Source organism: Cryptotermes secundus, unplaced genomic scaffold, assembly GCF_002891405.2.
Source record: "Cryptotermes secundus unplaced genomic scaffold, Csec_1.0 scaffold834, whole genome shotgun sequence".
Lineage (NCBI taxonomy): Eukaryota > Metazoa > Arthropoda > Insecta > Blattodea > Kalotermitidae > Cryptotermes > Cryptotermes secundus.
Window position 1 is genome coordinate 525,710 of NW_019730112.1, and position 19,601 is coordinate 545,310.

The following is a 19,601-nucleotide window of genomic DNA, read 5'->3' on the forward strand; positions in this document are numbered from 1 at the left end:
TTTCTTCAGGTTTCAATTTAATGGTGATAACCAGGGCCTGGATATTGATGATATGTTATCTTTTTCTCCTTGTATCCTATGCGATGCTCTTAAATGTATAAATCTCGGATATGAGCTGCTGGTTACAGAAATGTAAATTTTATAGGTAATTTTTTGACATTATTAGGTTTAAGGTCATTTTATACATCATTTTTTAAATATTTTCAGGTCATCAAAATCCGAGCCCTGCATATTACATTTTTGGGTCATATTTTATGTAATTTTTCTGGATTTTTCGGTCATTTTTTAAATATTTTCAGGTCATCAAAATCCGGGCCCTGGTGATAACTAATAAACCAGTGAACCTAGACACATGACATGAAGTACCCAGATAGATTACAAACATATCCATACATTACACCGAAATACTCTAAGATAACAACTACAAACCTGTCAAAAGTACAAACATTTCAGGTTGTATCCAATACATTCAATGCAGAGAGAAACTGTACTCAATAAGCACTTTACAAAACTAAATTAAACAATAACAATAATTCTGACATGCAGAATTGGGGCATGCGGTAGCGTAGTTGGTTGAGGCACTATGCTACAAGCCAGAAGGATGTGGGTTTCAGAGGAAGCCACTGAATTTTTCACTTGACATAACCCTTCCAGCCGCACTATGACCCTGGGGACGACTCAGCCTCTGACAGAGATGAGTACAAGGAATCTTCCTGGGGGTAAAGGACAACCTACCAGCTTGTAAGGCTGATAACCTCACCACCATCTGTCAACCGTCTAGAAAAATGTGGGAGCTTCGACGCCTCACAAGCCTATGGGCCTCCACAGCCAGTTACAGGGATAGCTTTTACAGACATGCAAAATGAAGTGTTTATGCAACAGGAAAGTATGTTTTATGAGTTCTCCTCAGAACTCCTTATTACCTCCTTTGCTCTATGAAAGCCCACTTCCTGCTCCTCCTCCTCATCTCCGTCTGCCTCCTGCTCGTTCTGAAAGCTGTCTGTGTAGAACAGTTTATGCTGCGTAAGAACAAAGAAGTGGGGGTTCCACTCCTTGTCCACTGGATCTTCAAGATACAGAATTCCATTCTTCACTGTGTTTCTAAGATCCATTTCCTTACCTATAAATTCAAGGAAGTATCTGACACAAAGGCAATCACAGTAGCCAAGCAGTCTAAGGCATGAACTGTCTTCGTTCACTTGGACGCTGGAATCGGGGGTTCGAACCCCACTCAGGGCATGGATGTTTGGTGTGTGTATGTGTTTATTCTGTGTTTAGGTAGAGGCCTTGCGACAAGCTGATCACCTGTCCAAGGAGTCTTACCGTCTGTAAAATGATCATGACACTGAAAGAAGAGGCCAGGACCCACGGGGGCTGTAGCGCCAGTGAAGAAGAATCTGATGCAAAAGGGACGGAATACGTAGAAAAAGAATGACAGTAGAAAGGAACAAGTAGTGTTCTTCAAAATGAAACGTACAACAATGTGCCACACTTGTAGTTATTACTTTGAAACAGACGTAAATTGGAATAAGGAATAATTTACAAGCACTGTATTATCCACAGAATGGTCAAAACAATTCAGGAGTTTGCTCCAGAGAAGAAATTATGATTTGGCATATCATTAACTGGTGCACATGTGCTTAAACCCCCTTCATCATGTCAGAAGTGTTATACTTCACTGTTGCCTTGCAGTCCAGGAACATAAGAATGAGAATGCCCAATGTGTCCCAAAATGCCATCAATTAAGAAGGAAAAATTGACAGAGATATCAATGAAAAATTCAAACTTGTTCTAAAGTTCATCAAATTATTAATGGAATACTATCAAACTGACAGATCCTAAGACAATATAAAAGAGCAGTCTATACTGATACCAACATAGGAGCACTCAAAAATGGGCTCTTATAAGGACAAAGAACAAGCACAACCCAAGCAATAGTTATGAAATTTCTGATAAGTATTGAGGGAAAAGCAAGAAGGGATATACAATTTCTATAGAAGAAATTGGAATTCAAGATTTGTTAACAGAGTTAGAAGGGAAAATGACTGCAATATTTTGGCCACATTAAAAGATGGGCTCGAGCAAGGACACTGAGGGAGACTTTAGAACTGAAATTTGTATGAAAAAGACCTACAAGTCAATCCTGAACAAGAGAGTGTCAGCCAGGCATCAAGAGACAGCAAGGACAGTGAAGAAAGCTGGCACAAAATCGAAAAGGGAAGACTGTGGGAAGAAAGGCATTTCACCGATTGATGCACATAAAATGGAAACAATGCTGTAAGTAATTTAGTTATTTAAATATCAGAATTGGCACACACTATGATCTTCCAGGATTAACTTAATAGTTTCTAACTGAGCTTAGCACAAAGCCTGTTACCATACCATCTGCATTCTTCACAAAGAAAGAGGCTTCGTCTTCCCCTTCAGGCAGCTTCTTATGTTTCAGAATAATTTTTCTCCGTAGCTGATGAGGTGACGGCAGGTGTGTCTCATTTCTCTCAATAGGGTGCACTACTAATAATTCTCCAAATACTTCTTGCATAGCTGTTGCCATTTTTCTTTGCTGAGGTAAAGAACAGTTGTCTTCAATGGACAGAATTACTGGGAACCTGGGAACGCAAAACACGGGATTGGACATGCATGTCAGACAGAGTACAGAAGAAAAGCAAACCAAATTTCGGTCTTGCTTCTAGTTTCAAGTTTGCTGGTAATGAGAAACGTAAAAATAAAGTACAGGCATATATATATATATAAAATAAATTGTAATATATGAATCCAACTCACTCTGAGGTAACAAAGGCATGTTCTTTTATTGTTTTAATAACATCCAAGAACTTTATTTTTGTGGTAAGTGTGTGTCCATGGTATATGAAAGGCATGCCATCTGGACCATCCCAGCAATCAAGTTCTATACAGCGACAACCCTGCCGCAAACACCGCACGTAGGCTTCAACTGAAGACTCACTGGAAAACTGGTCTCCAGTAAGATAGCTGCAACAGTAACAAGGAACATCAACTTCAGTTCAATGTCATCAAGCAAGAAACCTATTATGAAGAGTTCTGTCTCCTGGGATATGATGCCATGTAGTCTGGCGAACGTCAACCGACATTTTGGAGGAACACGTCACCTCGTATTTAGGGTGAAGTGCAAGCCAAGCAAGAAACCGACATGAAGCAGGGTTTCTTCCTGCTTCATGCTGGTTTAGTCTTCAACCCTCAAGATCAAGGATACATGTTTCTCCAAAACAGTGGCTGACTTTAACCAGACTAAACGGCATTATATCCCAGAAGACAGAACTCTTCTATGTAGTTCTTATTTTTATATATTATTATAAATAACAATATAATTTGTGACTGTTATTATAACAATATTGGAGCTGGGATAGTGTAGTTGGTATAAAGAATGGCTATGGACTGGATGACCCAGGGGTCGAAGTTCGAGTCCTGGTAGGGTCATGAATTTTCTGTTATCCATGTCTTCCAGACCGGCTCTGGGGCACACCCAACCTCCTATCCAGGAGGTACCAGGGAATCTTTCCCAGGGTAAAGCGGCCAGAGCATGAAGCTGACCATGCACCTCCAGCTAATGCTGAGGTCAAGAAAGTGTGCATCGTTGCTGGCTTCCCACTGCGGTGGCCCGGGTTCAATCCCGGGTCTGGTCAAGTGGGATTTGTGGTGGATAAAGTGGCGCTGGGGCTGGTTTTCTCCGAGTACTTTGGTGTACCCTGCCCATCTTCATTCCTCCAAATTCTCCATCATCATAATCACCTGGGGCAGGCTACAATAGGCCAATCAGTGGCTGCCGTGCTGAGCGGCCCCAGCTGGACTCAACCCCCCACTAAGCAAAAAATGTCACAGAAAGCTGGAATTCAGACAGGAAGATTCATAGAGAAATACATTTAACTTCCATATTTTAAAAAATCACCAAAATAACGACTTGGAAAGAAAGAATACAGATCACATTTATCAAATGTCAGACAAAATAAAGACAAACTGCAATCGATTTTATGTTATAACATAATGAATGTTCTGTTTCTGTAGAGCCAAAGTTTCATCTCTAGCATTCACAGCTAAGCAACGGACCTCTCTACTAGGCCAACTCAATCCTTAAACATATCCACAAGCTAATCTTCTGCAACCCATCTTAGTATTGAATCATCAGATAGCAGAAAATAGAAATCTTCTGGGATGCGATGCCATGCAGTCTGGTAGAAGTTTACCAGTGCTTTGGAGGAACATACTGCATTTATCTTTTGGGATACTTCTCGATCTTGAAGATGGAGGCAGCGTGTTCCTCTGAAATGTCAGTAAACGTCTAGTAGACCACATAACATCACATCCCTGATGATGGAATTCTTCATAGCCTGTGAAATGAGAACCTCAAATCTCCCATTTTAATGTTACTCTTCCAGCTATATCTAGGTCTAGTAAGTGGTCTTTCCTTTTTTCCATACTCCACATATTCCTCAAGTTTAACCAGACATGTAAAATTAATACTCTGCACGCACGTGTTGTGTGATGAAGCAATCCAGTAGTGCGACATTGGCCTCGTCATGTCCTGGTAAACCTGATCATACCGCTGGTCCCAAATGTCGTTTTGTTTTGAGAACAGGAAATCCATAAACTACATCAGAAAAACAAATCATTCATGAGAATAACAGATATATACTTTGCCAATGATGCACACATGTCTCACTTACGGCATACTTTCTACCAGCTGCATGACTACCCATCTTTTCAGCACACAGAATAACTTTTCTTCTGAATGTCGCTTCATATGTAAAACACTTTTCCATGTGTAAAAAATAACAGGAAACTGAATACACCTGATTGATAAGAATGTCAGGCAATGACTGAACTGAAAGTTGGGAATTGATTCACAGTTAAAGGTGGGGGAGGGGGGGATAATGTGACTTGATGACTCACTCTGAACGTATTTACGTTACATTCTTTCCAGGCTGCCCCATGGAAAGTTTGCAAACTGGTGAATAATTCCTTGAATTTAAGACGTACCTCAATTTTTCAATATGAAAAAGCGTGAAAAATGTGCATCTTATTTTTGAACTAATATGGTAGTTATCATTTTAATTGGTTAAGACCAAATTACATACAAATAATAATATTATGACTCGTGGCCTAAAAGCCGAAGTATCGGAGTTGGAGCCAGGTGTCCACTGTTAGCCAACGGTTGGGCGAATGTATTCCCAGGCACTACAAGAATAGGCACCCACTGGTTCACTATTTCACTGTTGAAAGCTGATAACCACAGCAATGAACTGTAGGTTGCACAGAAACAAATTCTTAAAAGAGAAATACGCAAAGTGATATCCTTCGGGGCGGTGTCTGCTATCACGGCCGCCTAACATTTATAACCAGAATTCGAGAGAATACAGAAGCAGAATATGACAGAACACAGAAGAAGAATGAGAAGTGACTCGGCAGTGAATCAATGTGCTTTTGATAACGAAGCAGAGCTACACAGTGAGGGATTCGTTAACCAGAGGGAGTTGAGTGTGTGAACTGTTATAAACCGAGTGTAATTGTGATAGAGACATCAAATAAATCCAGTCATCAAATCTAGAACCCACAGACCTCCGTTTTCGTGCAGTTACAATGCATTCTCTACAATGTGTACAGGAAAGCAAAAATCAATAAAAGGCATTGGTATTGATGTTTATCACCCAGAAATGGGAGACTTGATCTTCCACTACTACAGCACAGAGGTGTTGGGTTTTAACTTGTTGACAAGGGATTTATACCATACACAATGGTGGGATGTTATGATTGCTGAAGCCATCCGTGGATGATAAAGATTAATGTTTCAATAATGTGCGGCATGCAGTAGCATAGTTGGTTGAGGCATTATGTTACAAACCTGAAGGTCCCGGGTTCTAGTCCTGACAAGGTGGATTTTTTTCAATTGACCTAATCCTTCCAGCCACATTATGGCCCTGGGGTTGTCTCAGCCTCTAACAGAAATGAGTACCAGTAATCTTCCTAGGGGGTAAAGAGTGGCTGGGGTGTAAGGCCAACAACTTTACTGCCATCTATGAGCCAACTGTCTAGAGAAAATGTGGGAGCCTCAACGCTTCACAATCCTATAGGCCTTCACATCCTGTTACAGGGATAGCTTTACCTTTTTTTTTTACCTTTATTTGAATAATGTCCTGGGACATACTGAATTCTTCCATGGGATCCATCCAGCCAAAAGGCCATAGTTTACCATTTTTCCTGCAGAAGGTTTAAACACTACTGGAAATTTTTAATTAGTTTGATTATTTTAATTCCAATTTATTGCCTGCCTTCAAACTTCTGTACTTGCTTTGTGTCCCAAATTTTATAAATTCTGACCTATACATGTTGCTTAAATAATAACACATCTGTACCTCAATGATGGTGAAGAACGGCTCCTGCACATTCCGCTGGGAATCCTGCAGATAATCCCTCATGAAGCGCGACACTTCTCGCTCATCATTGCCCATGGGATCTCCTTGCTCCTGGATCAGGAAGCTTTGGAATTCTTGCAATGTTATTATTTTACCGTTCTCGGAGTACGTAGTATACACGTCAATACACTCCCGAAACATCTACAAAATATGATAACATAATTCAGTTAGTCTCTACATCTATATAAAGGCATATCCAATATTTATTAAGCAAAACGCTGTGTGAAACTCTTTATTTTCACCCAGTAATAATAAGAACAATCCTTGATAGTAACCGAATCAATTTTCATACAGTTGAATTACTGGCATAAAAGTCTCTCAATAATAATACAAAACAGTAAATAAAACGTTTACTAATTACAAGTCATTGTTTACATTCCATATAGAATATAATACTTTGTAAAATGAGGCACCAACTAAATAATTAACATTAATATTACTACACCTACATCACGAGCCTCCAATAGCAATTTTTATACAAAAAATATAGAATACTCTAATTTGTCCATGGGAATGACACAAAATCACAAAAACCAGCGACTGACTCGATGATGTAAAGCATCAATCGAAGAATTTTATTCTTGTTTTATACTATAACTTTTATTTTATATAATCAAATTTATTGTATTTTTATGTCAAGTATTTTAATATAATTAATATTACTGTATCCAATTTTATTAGTACTGCAGTTCAGTGGTGTATATGTGTTAACCACGTATTTGCCTGATGATGACTATTAATAGCCGAAACATGTAGCAGAGCCAAAACCAGGCACTGACCTTGATATTGTGTTGTGACGGTCTTAATAAAGAAGTTATAAAATGTTTACTCCTAGTTTGCTGTCAAACTGAAAGCTAAAGAAAATGTTTGCACAGCTAAGATGGTGCTTTATGATCTAAAAATAAAAACTTTCCTGAGTAAGACTTGCATTTTTTTTTAAATCAATTACAATACATAATTTGAGGGCCCTAAGTGGTGGCAGTGTTTCTCGGGCCTAACAAGTTATGTTTCTGCCATGTTATTATTGCCGACTGCACGATACTGAAAAGTACAAGGTTGGGGGTGGCCTCAAATAGCATAATGCTTATACTAGATTATGTGAAAATGATATGCCCACTTTTCTGTCAGAAGAAATTTGCTCCTGTCTCTGGGGTTGCTCAGTTACTCAGTTATTGGCATTTTATTCAGCCCACCACATCTGAGCAAGGGTGGACAGTAACGTGCGATGGCAAGATAAGATATCTCTGTCTTGCAGAATTTACTTTGAGCAAGCGGTTCTTTCCTCTATGGTTAGATGGCGCAGGCAGCTGTCTTCTGCAATTCCTTAGACACGCATATGCAGCTCATTATACCATTAATTCTTTTACTGTGAAATACTGCAAACTGCCAGCATGTTATTCAAAATGGCTAGCCTGTGAGTAAGTTATTTTATTCCATATTCAGTATCACAGAGTATACAGCATCAGATGGGAGTGGAAAGGGTTTGGAAGAGACTGAGGGGCTCTCTGAACAGATGTTCCTCACAGGATATGCACATGCAGATCCTCATCCTGGAAACGGTAAGAAAGCACACCACTGTGTCTGGGCAGACAGCTCTCAAAATGAATTGTAAGGTAAGGTAAATAGGTAAAGTTATCCCTGGGCTTATTTAATTAAGCATCATGCCATGAAGACATAAGGGGGAGTGAAGGAGTAGCTCCACCATTTCTGAACTCAGCACTAGATAGAGATAAATGGTTAGTTTCAAGCTCCTGCCACTTTAACTTTACCTCTCCTTGTACCCATTGCAAAGAAGGCTGGGGGGGCAAGTCTGAATGTTATGGGGAAGAGAAAAATGTCTTGACCTTGCAAGGAATCAAACCCTGACTCCTTGGTCATCCAGCCCATAGTCTAGTCACTATACTGAGATAAGTGTCTTAAAATATGAAATAAATGACCTCCTTCCGCATCCTTGTGATTCGCCGAACCGGGCCGTCTTTAACATTTAATGCCAATTACCTTTATGGCTGGAAAAACACGATTCCAAAAACTAAAGCCAAGTCAGTAAAGCCATGTGCGGTTCTTACTGTGAGAACCGCAACGTTGACAGTTTGGAAGAGAGGACATAGTGTCTGCCTTTTTATTCAACAGAATGTGAGCTCTGAAAAAGTTAGGACCCAAGGGTGTGTTCAGAAGAAAACTGTCAAATGACTGAAGCCACCAAGCAACATGCAACAAGCTCCAGGTAAGCGATGTCTGATGTCATGTAACAGTAGAACGTAACTGTGAGATTCCAAAACTGTTCAGGCATGAACTTGACCTTAGGTCTAAATTGGAAGGTGCAATTTTGCTAACTCACAAAGTCCGTGAGAGGGAGCTATTGCTGGTATAGTTTTGGATGGCAATCATTAGGAACCTGTATTGAGAATAGATTTAGTTTAGAATAAAGTTGTTACCTTAGCTAGTATCTACTCGCTATTCAGCAGACTGGGGAAGGGGGACTTCGCCACCTTTCATGAGGTCTGTTTGCATAGGCACGAAAGAGAACATTACCAACATTAGAAAACCCCTGCCCTCAAACACCACAGCGCATGGTGTTGGATGCAAACACCACAACACTAGTGTTTTAGTTGCTGTAAATGTTACTAGTTTTCCCCATATATGCAAACATTTACAGGGTATACACAAAAGAATGGTGTGGTTTCAGAAGTCAATAAAAAACACAACACAACATACTCCGTCAGAGGCAGCAACTGTCCAAGTTTCTCATGTGCTACCAGCAGTTCGCTTCTCATGCTTACTGCTTGGCTGTAGGGCCAGTTTCAAACATGGTGTTGCTGCTGAAGAAGGGTTTCTGTGTGCTCTGTTTTGAGGTATCCAGATCTCTGATTACAGTGCAGCGTCATTAACGCATGATAAACTTGGATAGTTGCCACCACTGATGGTGTATGTTGGGAAATAAATTTCTTATTAACTTTTGAAACTGCACCATTCTTTTGTGTATACCCTATATATGTACTGGTGATGAAACAGTCTTTAAGGTGATCTTACATGTTCATCAAACATGAGCTTGTGGTAGAGTGTTGCAAAGTCGTCAAACCCCAACTCTGTTCTCTTCCTTGTATCCACCTCCTGAAACAACTCCCTCAACCTGTTTGTCGATATCTTACAGTTAACTCGTGGCAGAAAGGCCTTCATGTCTTTCAGTGTTATCCTGGAACAAAATGTCACGAACTTACTCACCTCAGTATACTACAAGTCACACAAAATACACAATGTGTTCTTTGCATACAGCACAGGAAATGAACTGCCACAAGGAGGTAACATCTATGTATTTATTCACATGCTTTACCTCTGATACTACTCAACAGATTAAGACGGAAATTCATTTAAAGCTTTTTGATTAATGTTGTGACATACTGTTTAAAATTATTATTCTTGGGAGTACTTGTCTTCTGGAATGTGAAACCATGTTGCATGGCAAAAGTTAACTGACATTTCAGAGGAATGTACTGCTTCTATCTTCAGGGTCAAAGAATAAGCCAAGCAAGCAAAAAAGCAGAAGCAGAGTGCTCTACCTGGCTTACTCTTCAAACCTGTACAACAACAGCAAACTTCTGCCATAACACACAATGCCACATCCCAGGAATCAGTCCTCTTCACAGCCATAAGAACCCCAAATTGTACTGTCTATTATCTGAGATTACTGAAATCAATACATTTTGGAAATTGTTTCTGCTTTCATTTTCAGGCAAAAAGAATAAAAACCTAATTTGTTGGGTCCTTTGGTAGGGTTATTATCAAATTATGTGATTTTAATAAACTCTGATGATAAACGAGCTCCAAATGATGCTTTTAAACAATCAGCATCACAGGTTGTGTCTGATGACGGAACAATCAGGTCAGCACTACAGCTGCCAGGTTCCCTGGATCTGACTGTATAATTTATTTGTGGTGAACTTGAAACACACAGTTTACAGAAACAACCCATGCACTATGGAGGTCTTACAGAAGGAAATAAGGAACGTTATTCTTAGTATCATCAAGAATGAACTTCAATGTGGGTCACAGACTTTGTTATTTTGATGAAAAATGTGCATTAATGTTGGAGGACACCACCTGGAGGAGCTGTGGTAATATGAGATAAGTAAAGCAGTTTTACTGATAACTTTTCTTTTTTAGTATAGACAGAACCTTGATTTGATTGTGCAGCAACAGTCAGTTTGCTTGTGGAAGAAAAAGCAAAGTCTGGAGATCATCTTACTCTATATACAGGTGCTAACAGGGCCATGAACTAAGGAATGTATCTCCATTTACAGGCAACAGGACGGGGTAAATTTTTTATCTTTGGCTGTTCTCCATTTGGTCCACAACAGGACACAAACAGGGATAAGTCAGAAATTGAGATAAAACTTACATTTTTATATAAATGAGGTGACCCAACATGGATAAATTCATCAGTGTTGCCAGCTATAGCACTAAAATCATTACTATAGCTTACTTAATTACCATGTACTGCAGATGTCACTGGGCTCAACAAGTTAGATGTATTTCTCTGTATACTGTAGATTTAAATATAAGAACAAATAACTTAAGTACCTTTACAACATATATCTTCTGGTTCTCTGCATTACTGTGTGTACCTATAATTTTAATTAACAAAATTCTTCTCAGGCTACCAGCCATGACACTTGGCTAAAATTTACCAATGTTTCAAACACAATCGCTGTTCCTGTCATCAAGCTGTGATATGGAGGTCGGTAATTTTTAACCAACTGACATGGATGATAGCCCAAGAAGATTTTATCAGTTTTGACCACCAAAATGGCTTCAGCTCTTGTGGTTCTGTAATTCAATTTTCTGTCATACTCATCTCTCTTACATTTCTCTGCTGTTCTCCATACTGTAGAATTCCTTTCTTAGCCATCTCTCGACTTGGAGAGGATATGATGCAGCAATTGTGTCTGGCACAAGATGTCGCAGACCTCGAACCCAGAGCTCACACTCTTTTTCAGACAAGGCTACACAGAACAAAGTGCAGGAGTAATGTAAAACCATTTAACCCACTTCATGCTATTACAGGATGGCTGGTGGACGCAGCAGAAGGCCAAAGAGCTACCCTGTGATTGACTCAATCTTTTTCAGGTAGTTGTACCAATTTAGGCATCTGAATATGATTCAAAGGTAACAAGGTATGTCACTTAAAGAATGTCTCAAGGAATTAACAGTGATGAAATGAAGTCTGGGAAGAAATCTGAAATAAAAGAATATACAATAGAATCCAAAATGTCCAGGGTGGATGCAAATCAATTTCTCTCTACAATCAGAAATGCCATATAAAATGTAGAAAGGAATATATAACTAACATGTGAAGGTGGATTTATAAAATGAAACACATTTGTACGTGAACTTTACTCACATGCTGCTCATAGAAATATGAGTGTGGCTTCTGAGAGGGTCTTGTGCCATTTCTACATGTTAAGAAGAAAAAGCAAACACAGAAAGCCTTCTCAAGTTTCCAAGTACATGTTCAAATGTGAAATAAAGCTTCCTTCTTTTGTACTTGACCCTTTTTAAAAAGCAATTTCAGATGAAGCTTATCTTTGGACATTGGACATACCAATCAATTTTCTAATCAAAGCCCAACCCCTGATAATCCATCTCCAATTAATCAGGAGTCTACTGTGTGTGTGTGTGTGTGTGTGCGCGCATGAGCATGTCTCTCTCTGTATGTTCTGTAATTTCATACTATATTTGTTCAGTAGTCAATAACTCTAATACCAGGGCACATAATGGTCAACATACATGTGTATCATGAAAGAAATTTATAGTAAAATTAGAAGAGTGAACAAAAGATACGACATGAAACATTAATATTTGTAGATGATGTGTTGATTTGAGATAAAGATGAAGAAACTGAAAAGAAAGTAAATCAACAGAACATTATTATAAAAAAACAAGGACTGAAATGAATATGGGCAAGAAAGGTACTATGAGGACTTTCAAGAACGCAGATCCATGAGCACGAAATTAAACAACATAATGGTTAAACAAGTACAAATTTATTTATTTGGGAAGTAAAATGAATTAAGGAGGAAAAGCTGATGAGGAGATCAACAGAAGGATACAGAATAATTCTGAATGTTATTAAATTACAAGAAAAAAATATGGAACAGAGATATCCTAAAACAGTACAAAACAACAATTTATAAAGTATATTTTAAACTGACCCCAACACACAGAGCCAAGCAGCCAAAGAGAAACAAAAGCAAAACCTAAGCAATGGGTGGGAAATCTCCAAGAAGTATTGAAGGGGAAATAAGGAGGGCTAAAGTTAAAAAGAAGACATTCAGAGAACAAATTGGAACCAATACTTAACACAGAAGACAAATGATTATAACGGCCTGGGGATGTAAGAACAATGGAAAGAGAAAGGATACTGAGAAAGACAACAGGAGTGAAATATTTAGGAAAGAGACTTAGGGTACAACCCAGAAGATGATGACTTCAGATAGATACTGAAAGACATCAAGAGAGGAAGAGGTGGTAATAAACTGGAAAGGAAAGACCATGGAAAGAAAGAAGAGATAGCAGACCTTTTGTCCACTAACATGTACAAAATGGAAATGATACTAGGAGTGGGGGTAGGAGGAGGAGGAGAAGAGAAATTTCTATAGCAGAGTACTATGTGACAGAAAAGCAAAGAATGGAGCATGTTTCATATTTATTACAATATGAGTACAGACTACAATGAAAAAAGAAAAATCAATCAGTTCCACCTCATTATTTACCTGCTATAGAAAGAGTTTTCAACCTGAATTCCAAGCCATAGAATACTACAAAACACTTCATGTTCTCCATTCGTTTTGCATCATCTGGCCACCTCTCAAAATCCTTGGAATTCTTCCCCACACGGATTTCTTTTACTTCCCTGAGATCCACTGAAAAAAAAAACAAAGAGAACCAATATTACAACAGAACAAACAGGCAGCCACGCTATTTCCTGTCTGGCAATTACTCCCAATGTTTAAAGGCTCTAATATTAAGGCCTATGGATGAGGTGGGCAGGGCATGTAGCACGAATGGGGGAGAAGAGGAATGCATGTAGGATATTGGTGGGAAAACCAGAAGGAACACAACCACCAGGAAAACCAAGATGTAGGTGGGTGGATAATATTACAATGGAACTTAGATAGGATGGGAGGGTATGGATTGGATTGATCTGGCTCAGGATAGGGACAAGTGGAGGGCTCTTGTGAACATGGTACTAAGGTAATGAACCTTTGGGTTCCCTAAAATATTGGGAAGTTTTTGAATGACTGCACAACTGGCGGCTTCTCAAGAAGGGCTCAGCTCCATGAGTGAGTGAGTGAATATTATGGCCTGAACAGCATACAAATCACAGCCAGCTTGATATGATAACCATTATGAAAACCTATTTTAACATCCACTTTAATATTATCCTCCCATCTTTCCATGTCACTGAAATTCAGAGAATTCCTCATTTCCATTGTGCAGGATCTGGTTTCAAATATTTGTCCAAAGAAAAGATATTTTAAGACTCTTCATACTTTTCTCTGGTCCCTCCAGGTAAACAATGGTAGAGTATCTTAAAAATGTCATGACTACTTTCTTCAAAAACCTTCTCAATTCACCATTCATAATCATCCTAACAGTCTCTGGGGATTCACAGCAGATGGTCACAATGCAAAGGCCATCAAATGCATACCCCATTAGTCTAGTCTTGTCTAATCTAATCTAATCTAAAACATAATGTTGTTAAACAAACCAAAAAAAGAAAGACAATTCCCATCCATCGTTCAAGCCAAACTTACCACAATTTTGTAACTCTATTTACTCTAACAATATCAGAAGAAAAGATCACAAAGTTCCTTCTTACATAATTATTTTTTCCATTCCCCAATAATTTCATCTCTCTCAGATTCAAATATTTCCTCAGCACTTCCACTCATGTATTGGGTGACTCTTATACTTCCCATAGAATAAAACACTGTATCTCACAGCTACATAATGGAAAAGGCAAAATAATGTTTTTAAATATTTTAATCTTCAATTTTTTTGTTCTTTATGCTAACAACAATAAAAACTTATAAATTATTCTTGTCTTCTTCAGGGTGTTTGTATCTCTGCTGTGCCCATCCATCTGTATGCATGGAATGAATTGAGAATTGCTGCATGGGATTTTGGTGAAATTTCATACTGCAAACTTTAACTGAAATTTGTTGATCCGATCCAATTCTGGTCAGACCTGTGCATACCTTGTTAAACGTTTAACAGAGTGACAAAAGTTTGGAACAACATGTAGAGAACAATACACATGCTATGCCCAGTAAGCTTTTTCTTTTCTAAGTCTTGCAGTTTTCAACATATTATTATTATTATTATTATTGCTAGTGGGGGTGGGACTAAGTCCCTTATACTGCAGCCACTTCTGGTCTATTGTACCAGCCCCAGATGATAGGTGAGGGTGATTTTGCAGCAATTGGTGGAATGAAGATTGGCAGGGGAAACCGAAGTGCTCAGAGAAAACCTGCCCCAGTGCCATTTTGTCCACCAAAAATCCCACTTGACTAGACCTGCGATCGAACCCGGGCTGCCGCGGTGAGAAGCCAGCAACTAACCGCTTGAGCTATGGCGGAATTTCAACAAAACTACAGAAAGTTGAAGAGATGCACCACAATTGTTATGCTATGTGTAAATTTCCTAATATTTTATATACTGCTGTTTGCAAAGAGTTAAAATTCTGATATGTCTTCAAGTAATACAGGCTAGCCAAAAAGTCAGTCAACTTAAAACATTCTCTTGTTTTAACGGGAATGTTCAGTTTCAAGCCTGCCAGTCAGTTTCTAGAACAGTAAGTTAACCAATGGTGTGGTAACAGAACTCAAAAGATCAATGCTTCTAATACCAAAACCTGTAATTAGACACAATTCTGAGCCAGTTCAATACACCTTTCATCCTTAGTTCTTCCTTATGCTCTATGTTAATGTTATTTTCCCACTATCATCCCAGTCTTCCATGTGGATGTTTATAACAGGATTTCCCACTAAGAATTCCGTAAACATTCCTTGTCTCCACTACCTTAAGACACTTGTCCAGCCTTGAGATGGAAGACCACTCATGCCATCTATCTGTCACTATTTAATCAATATATCTGCACTTATCTTCTGTAACAGGAAGCCATTTCTTCTGCCTGAAACCATGCTGTGATGACATGGGACACACTTATGGGTCCTGACTTTTGGAGGTGGTGCGAAGGATCTCAAATTTGCTGAGGTCTACTCAGAGCTATCTAAAAGGCATTTGAATAGTTCTATCTTATCGGACATAATACCATGTAATCCACTGAAAGTAAACCAATATTTTTTGACGAACTTGTCACCTCCATCTTCACAGTCTAAGAGTAAGCCAAGTAAGAAACCAGCTTGTAGCAGGTAGCAAGCAGATGTTCCTCCCTAACATCAGTTGACTTCTAACCAATTATAAAGTATTATATCACAGATGATAGGCCTAGTGATGTCTTGAGACCTACCTTCTTTGCCACTACACTATATTTCTCTTTTGCTATATATGCAAGCAACAGAGTGGGTCATATGAAAAGCGATTTATGAAATTAAGCAGTAAGAACATTACCAAGAAATAATAATATTAATAATCTTACATGTATTATTTGCGGACAGAAGAATATCATTTATGACGACTTCAGAATTAAATGTTACTACATCTACACTGACCGGTTATTCTCATAAGAAGAATTAATTTATTATAAAGAAGTTTAAGAGACTAGTTAGATTTCATTTACATATTGATCTGCTTAATTTGCAGATTTATTTGACAGAATTATTATCTGATGCTCTTCTGATACAAATCAGCTATAAAACTATGGTTTGTCCCATATACTTCTGAAACTGCACATAAAATAATCTAGGGAGAAATAACATTACACCCTTCTCAAGGAAAGAATGAACATAGGCAGTGTGTGTAAAAGCTAGCCTCATGCCTCCATGGCCAATACCAATAACCGAGAAAAGAGTCATTCAATGAAACAAAAGTAAGAATACAAGTGATAACTGGTGGAAGTGGGGAGGATGGCATGCAGAGGGGAGGTAGCCATTAGGCAGATGGTGGAGATGAATCTGAGTTCATTCTTTCCCTGACCCAACTTTGCGAAGAATTAGGACCACACATACCGGCACTTTCAAAAGTTCTTGTAGCAGCTGTCCGAGCCCAAACAACCTGCCTTGTCTCACGTCTAATCATCAAAGTCTTCCTCTCGGGACGTTTACGTGGGTAGAATTTTGTAACAACTGTTCCTCTTTCCAGTTGACTGATGATCTGCTCCATTTCTGTGATGAAACCTGGCAAGGGATTGCTGTTGGGGATCCCTATCATTGCCATCATGAACCTTGTCTTTCAATATAATGTCAACACATATCTGAAACAATTTAACTTTATTCAAAAATATCTAAACATGGATGCATCATAAATATGTTTGCTATCTTGTCACCTTCCACATTATCACAAAACAAATTTATGATTTTCAATGATGAAAATGAGAGTAACTGTGGAATTATATAAAAGTAATTTCTTTTGTGTCTTAAATCTAGTATGGAAAGCATTAAATGCCATCAGAATTTCTAACAGAGTATCTCATGCATTTTTACTCCTACATTTGTAATCACATGATTGGCCATCAAACTTTGGTCTGCTGTTCACAATTTTACCTTGCATTTACTCAGTATAAGTGGTATGTAACCACCACCAGTAATGTGTTAATGGTCACCAGAATTTTTAAAAATTTCAATACTTAACCTCTCTCGCATGTAGCTATCAGTGACTTGACTCAAACTTTCCCTGAGAGTAACTGCCACAATCTCTCTAGCACAGCAGAATTTCTTAGTAAACAATATGCCTATATTTGGGAAAACAATTTTCCATGTGCTAATGCCACATAATGCACTCATGTCCTGTGTATCCTTAAAAATAGTGCACCCATGCCCTGTATATACTTAAGATACATTACACTGAAATAAATAGTAATATTACACTAATAAAACACTTCCATTTTCTTAAAACGGTTTTGGACTAGAAAAGAGTCAGTATACTCATAAATATCAAACAAAAATAATATAAACAAGAGCATACAAAAAAAATCATAATTTCAGTTGTTACAATACAATTCGTAGGAGTATTTTGAAGTTTCATACCTGATAAATGATGTGCATGCAAACAAGTTATCAGTATCATAACCATCCATACAAATTCGACAGTGTGAGAATTTTACGCGCATCTCTAAAACAACTGTTAACGAGTTATTCAGAATAAGTGTACGTGTACAGAATACCAATCCAGTCCAAGGGAAATTACAACAGAGAACACAAATAACCAGTTAAAAACAAACATTCAAATTTTACTTACTTAAGCAAGTTTTTCTCTTAACATAACATGATCAATTCTGCCCATGGGAGGCAACTTCCATATGCATACCCATTGATGTTACTAGTCCATACACCACCTTCCACAAACTTTCATCTTTGACATCAATACTGACAGCTGATTTTAATCACACCTAATGCAACACGATGCACCCGAATACTTAAAACTCCTTCGTAGAGATGGCAGAGTAAACCGTGATTAGATTTTGACCAATAAGTAGCATATGCTGTTCCGATTGGCTGGTCATTTTGCGTGACGACGAGAATTTAGTTTGAAGAATGCCGTCTGCTGGGATGTGGTGCCGTCTATATATTGTGTTAACCGACGTTTTGGAGGAATGTATTGCCTCCATCTTCAGGATAGAAGAAGAAAAAAGAAACAGACGAGAAATTTTCATGACCTGCAGATACTCGACATTAGTCTGTAAGCACCTACTCATTCTAGTTCCTCGATCGCGGATTTTTTTCTTCTACCCTGAAGATGGAGGCGATACATCCTCCGAAAAGTTGGTCAACAAAATATCTACACGGCGCCACATCCAAGAAGGCGCCTTCATTCATAGTCACCGCCGTGAAAACCTCAAATCTTACATAGAATTTACTTTAATTTCGAACACAGAGGCATCGTTGGTCAAAGTACATAATCGGACTTTACTGCCATCTATGAATATGAAAATAACTTATTTCCATCGTCGGTAGCGTTGGTAGTAACCAGTAATTGTAATTCATCATGAAACGAAAAATTTTCTAGTGTAGCATATGAATAGGGTAACAAAATTTTATCCATATATATTACATACTTTCCATAATTTTAAACCCCAAACTTTTATTTATTTATTTCGTCTCTATATATGATTGTTACATGATACAGGACAAGTCAATTACTGTACACTGGCTGATTACAATAAGAGAATAAAGTTACAGTACTTAAAATTGTTTACAATAGATTACAGTAGATTACAATATTAGGTCCTTTCAGTATATTGGCTTCCATATGTCCTATTGTACCTGTACCGGTGATAATGCTTATGGAGAATTTGACGGAATGAGGATTGGCAGGGGAACCGAAGTACTCAGGGAAAACCTGCCCCAGCGCCACTTTGTCCATCACAAATCCCACTTGACTAGACCGCAGCGGTGGGAAGCCAGCGACTAACTGCTTAAGCTATGGCGTGGCCTTTGAGATAATATTGGTGAATTTGGTGATAGCACTGGTATAACTTTTTACTGTAGACTCTACACTGCAACATCTCACTACATCTGTTCTCCCTTCCCGGTGCAGCTTCTTGGCATCTGCAGTCTCTCCAGAATAGCCCATTCAGGTACATCTCCGACAGTGTTATCTTGGTTGCTGGAAGAAAGAAAGGTAAACTGCGCAGTAGGGATTCATGAATTATGTGATTATAATTGATTAGTGTTTGTCTCACACGAGAGAAACTCATCAACTTTACAAAAACAATGATCGAGTAGGTAAGTTTTCAAAGCGTTTTTGAACTTATATAGTACTGGTATTTCTTTAATACATCGTGGCAGATGATTTAGCAGTCAAAGTCCTACATTGTTAAAGTTGTTCTTGCATAGATTTGTATTAAATGGGACAATGTGCAAGTCATATTTTTTCCTTGTGTTGTATGAGTGTAATCCTGAGTTGGTTGTGAAATCATTCGAATTGGATTTTATGTATATTAGAGTTCTGTATATGTACAAAGATGGTAGAGGT

General features: G+C 38.4%; 1 protein-coding gene across 2 annotated transcripts in view; it reads right to left on the reverse strand.

The window, feature by feature from the left end:
- LOC111866231 (1-phosphatidylinositol 4,5-bisphosphate phosphodiesterase gamma-1) overlaps window positions 1–18,015 on the reverse strand; it is a 44,178-nt gene extending 26,163 nt beyond the window's left edge. For both annotated transcript variants that reach the window (XM_023854990.2, XM_023854989.2), the window contains exons 1-10: window positions 17,865–18,015; window positions 16,637–16,881; window positions 13,217–13,366; window positions 11,308–11,446; window positions 9,477–9,639; window positions 6,387–6,587; window positions 4,509–4,624; window positions 2,785–2,991; window positions 2,383–2,609; window positions 924–1,120 (exon numbers count right to left, since the gene is read on the reverse strand). In XM_023854990.2, the coding sequence (XP_023710758.1) occupies window positions 924–1,120; window positions 2,383–2,609; window positions 2,785–2,991; window positions 4,509–4,624; window positions 6,387–6,587; window positions 9,477–9,639; window positions 11,308–11,446; window positions 13,217–13,366; window positions 16,637–16,847 (1,611 nt within the window). In that variant the 5' untranslated portion in view covers window positions 16,848–16,881; window positions 17,865–18,015. The remainder of the gene's footprint in view (window positions 1–923; window positions 1,121–2,382; window positions 2,610–2,784; window positions 2,992–4,508; window positions 4,625–6,386; window positions 6,588–9,476; window positions 9,640–11,307; window positions 11,447–13,216; window positions 13,367–16,636; window positions 16,882–17,864) is intronic.
- Between the last annotated feature and the right edge of the window lie 1,586 nt (window positions 18,016–19,601).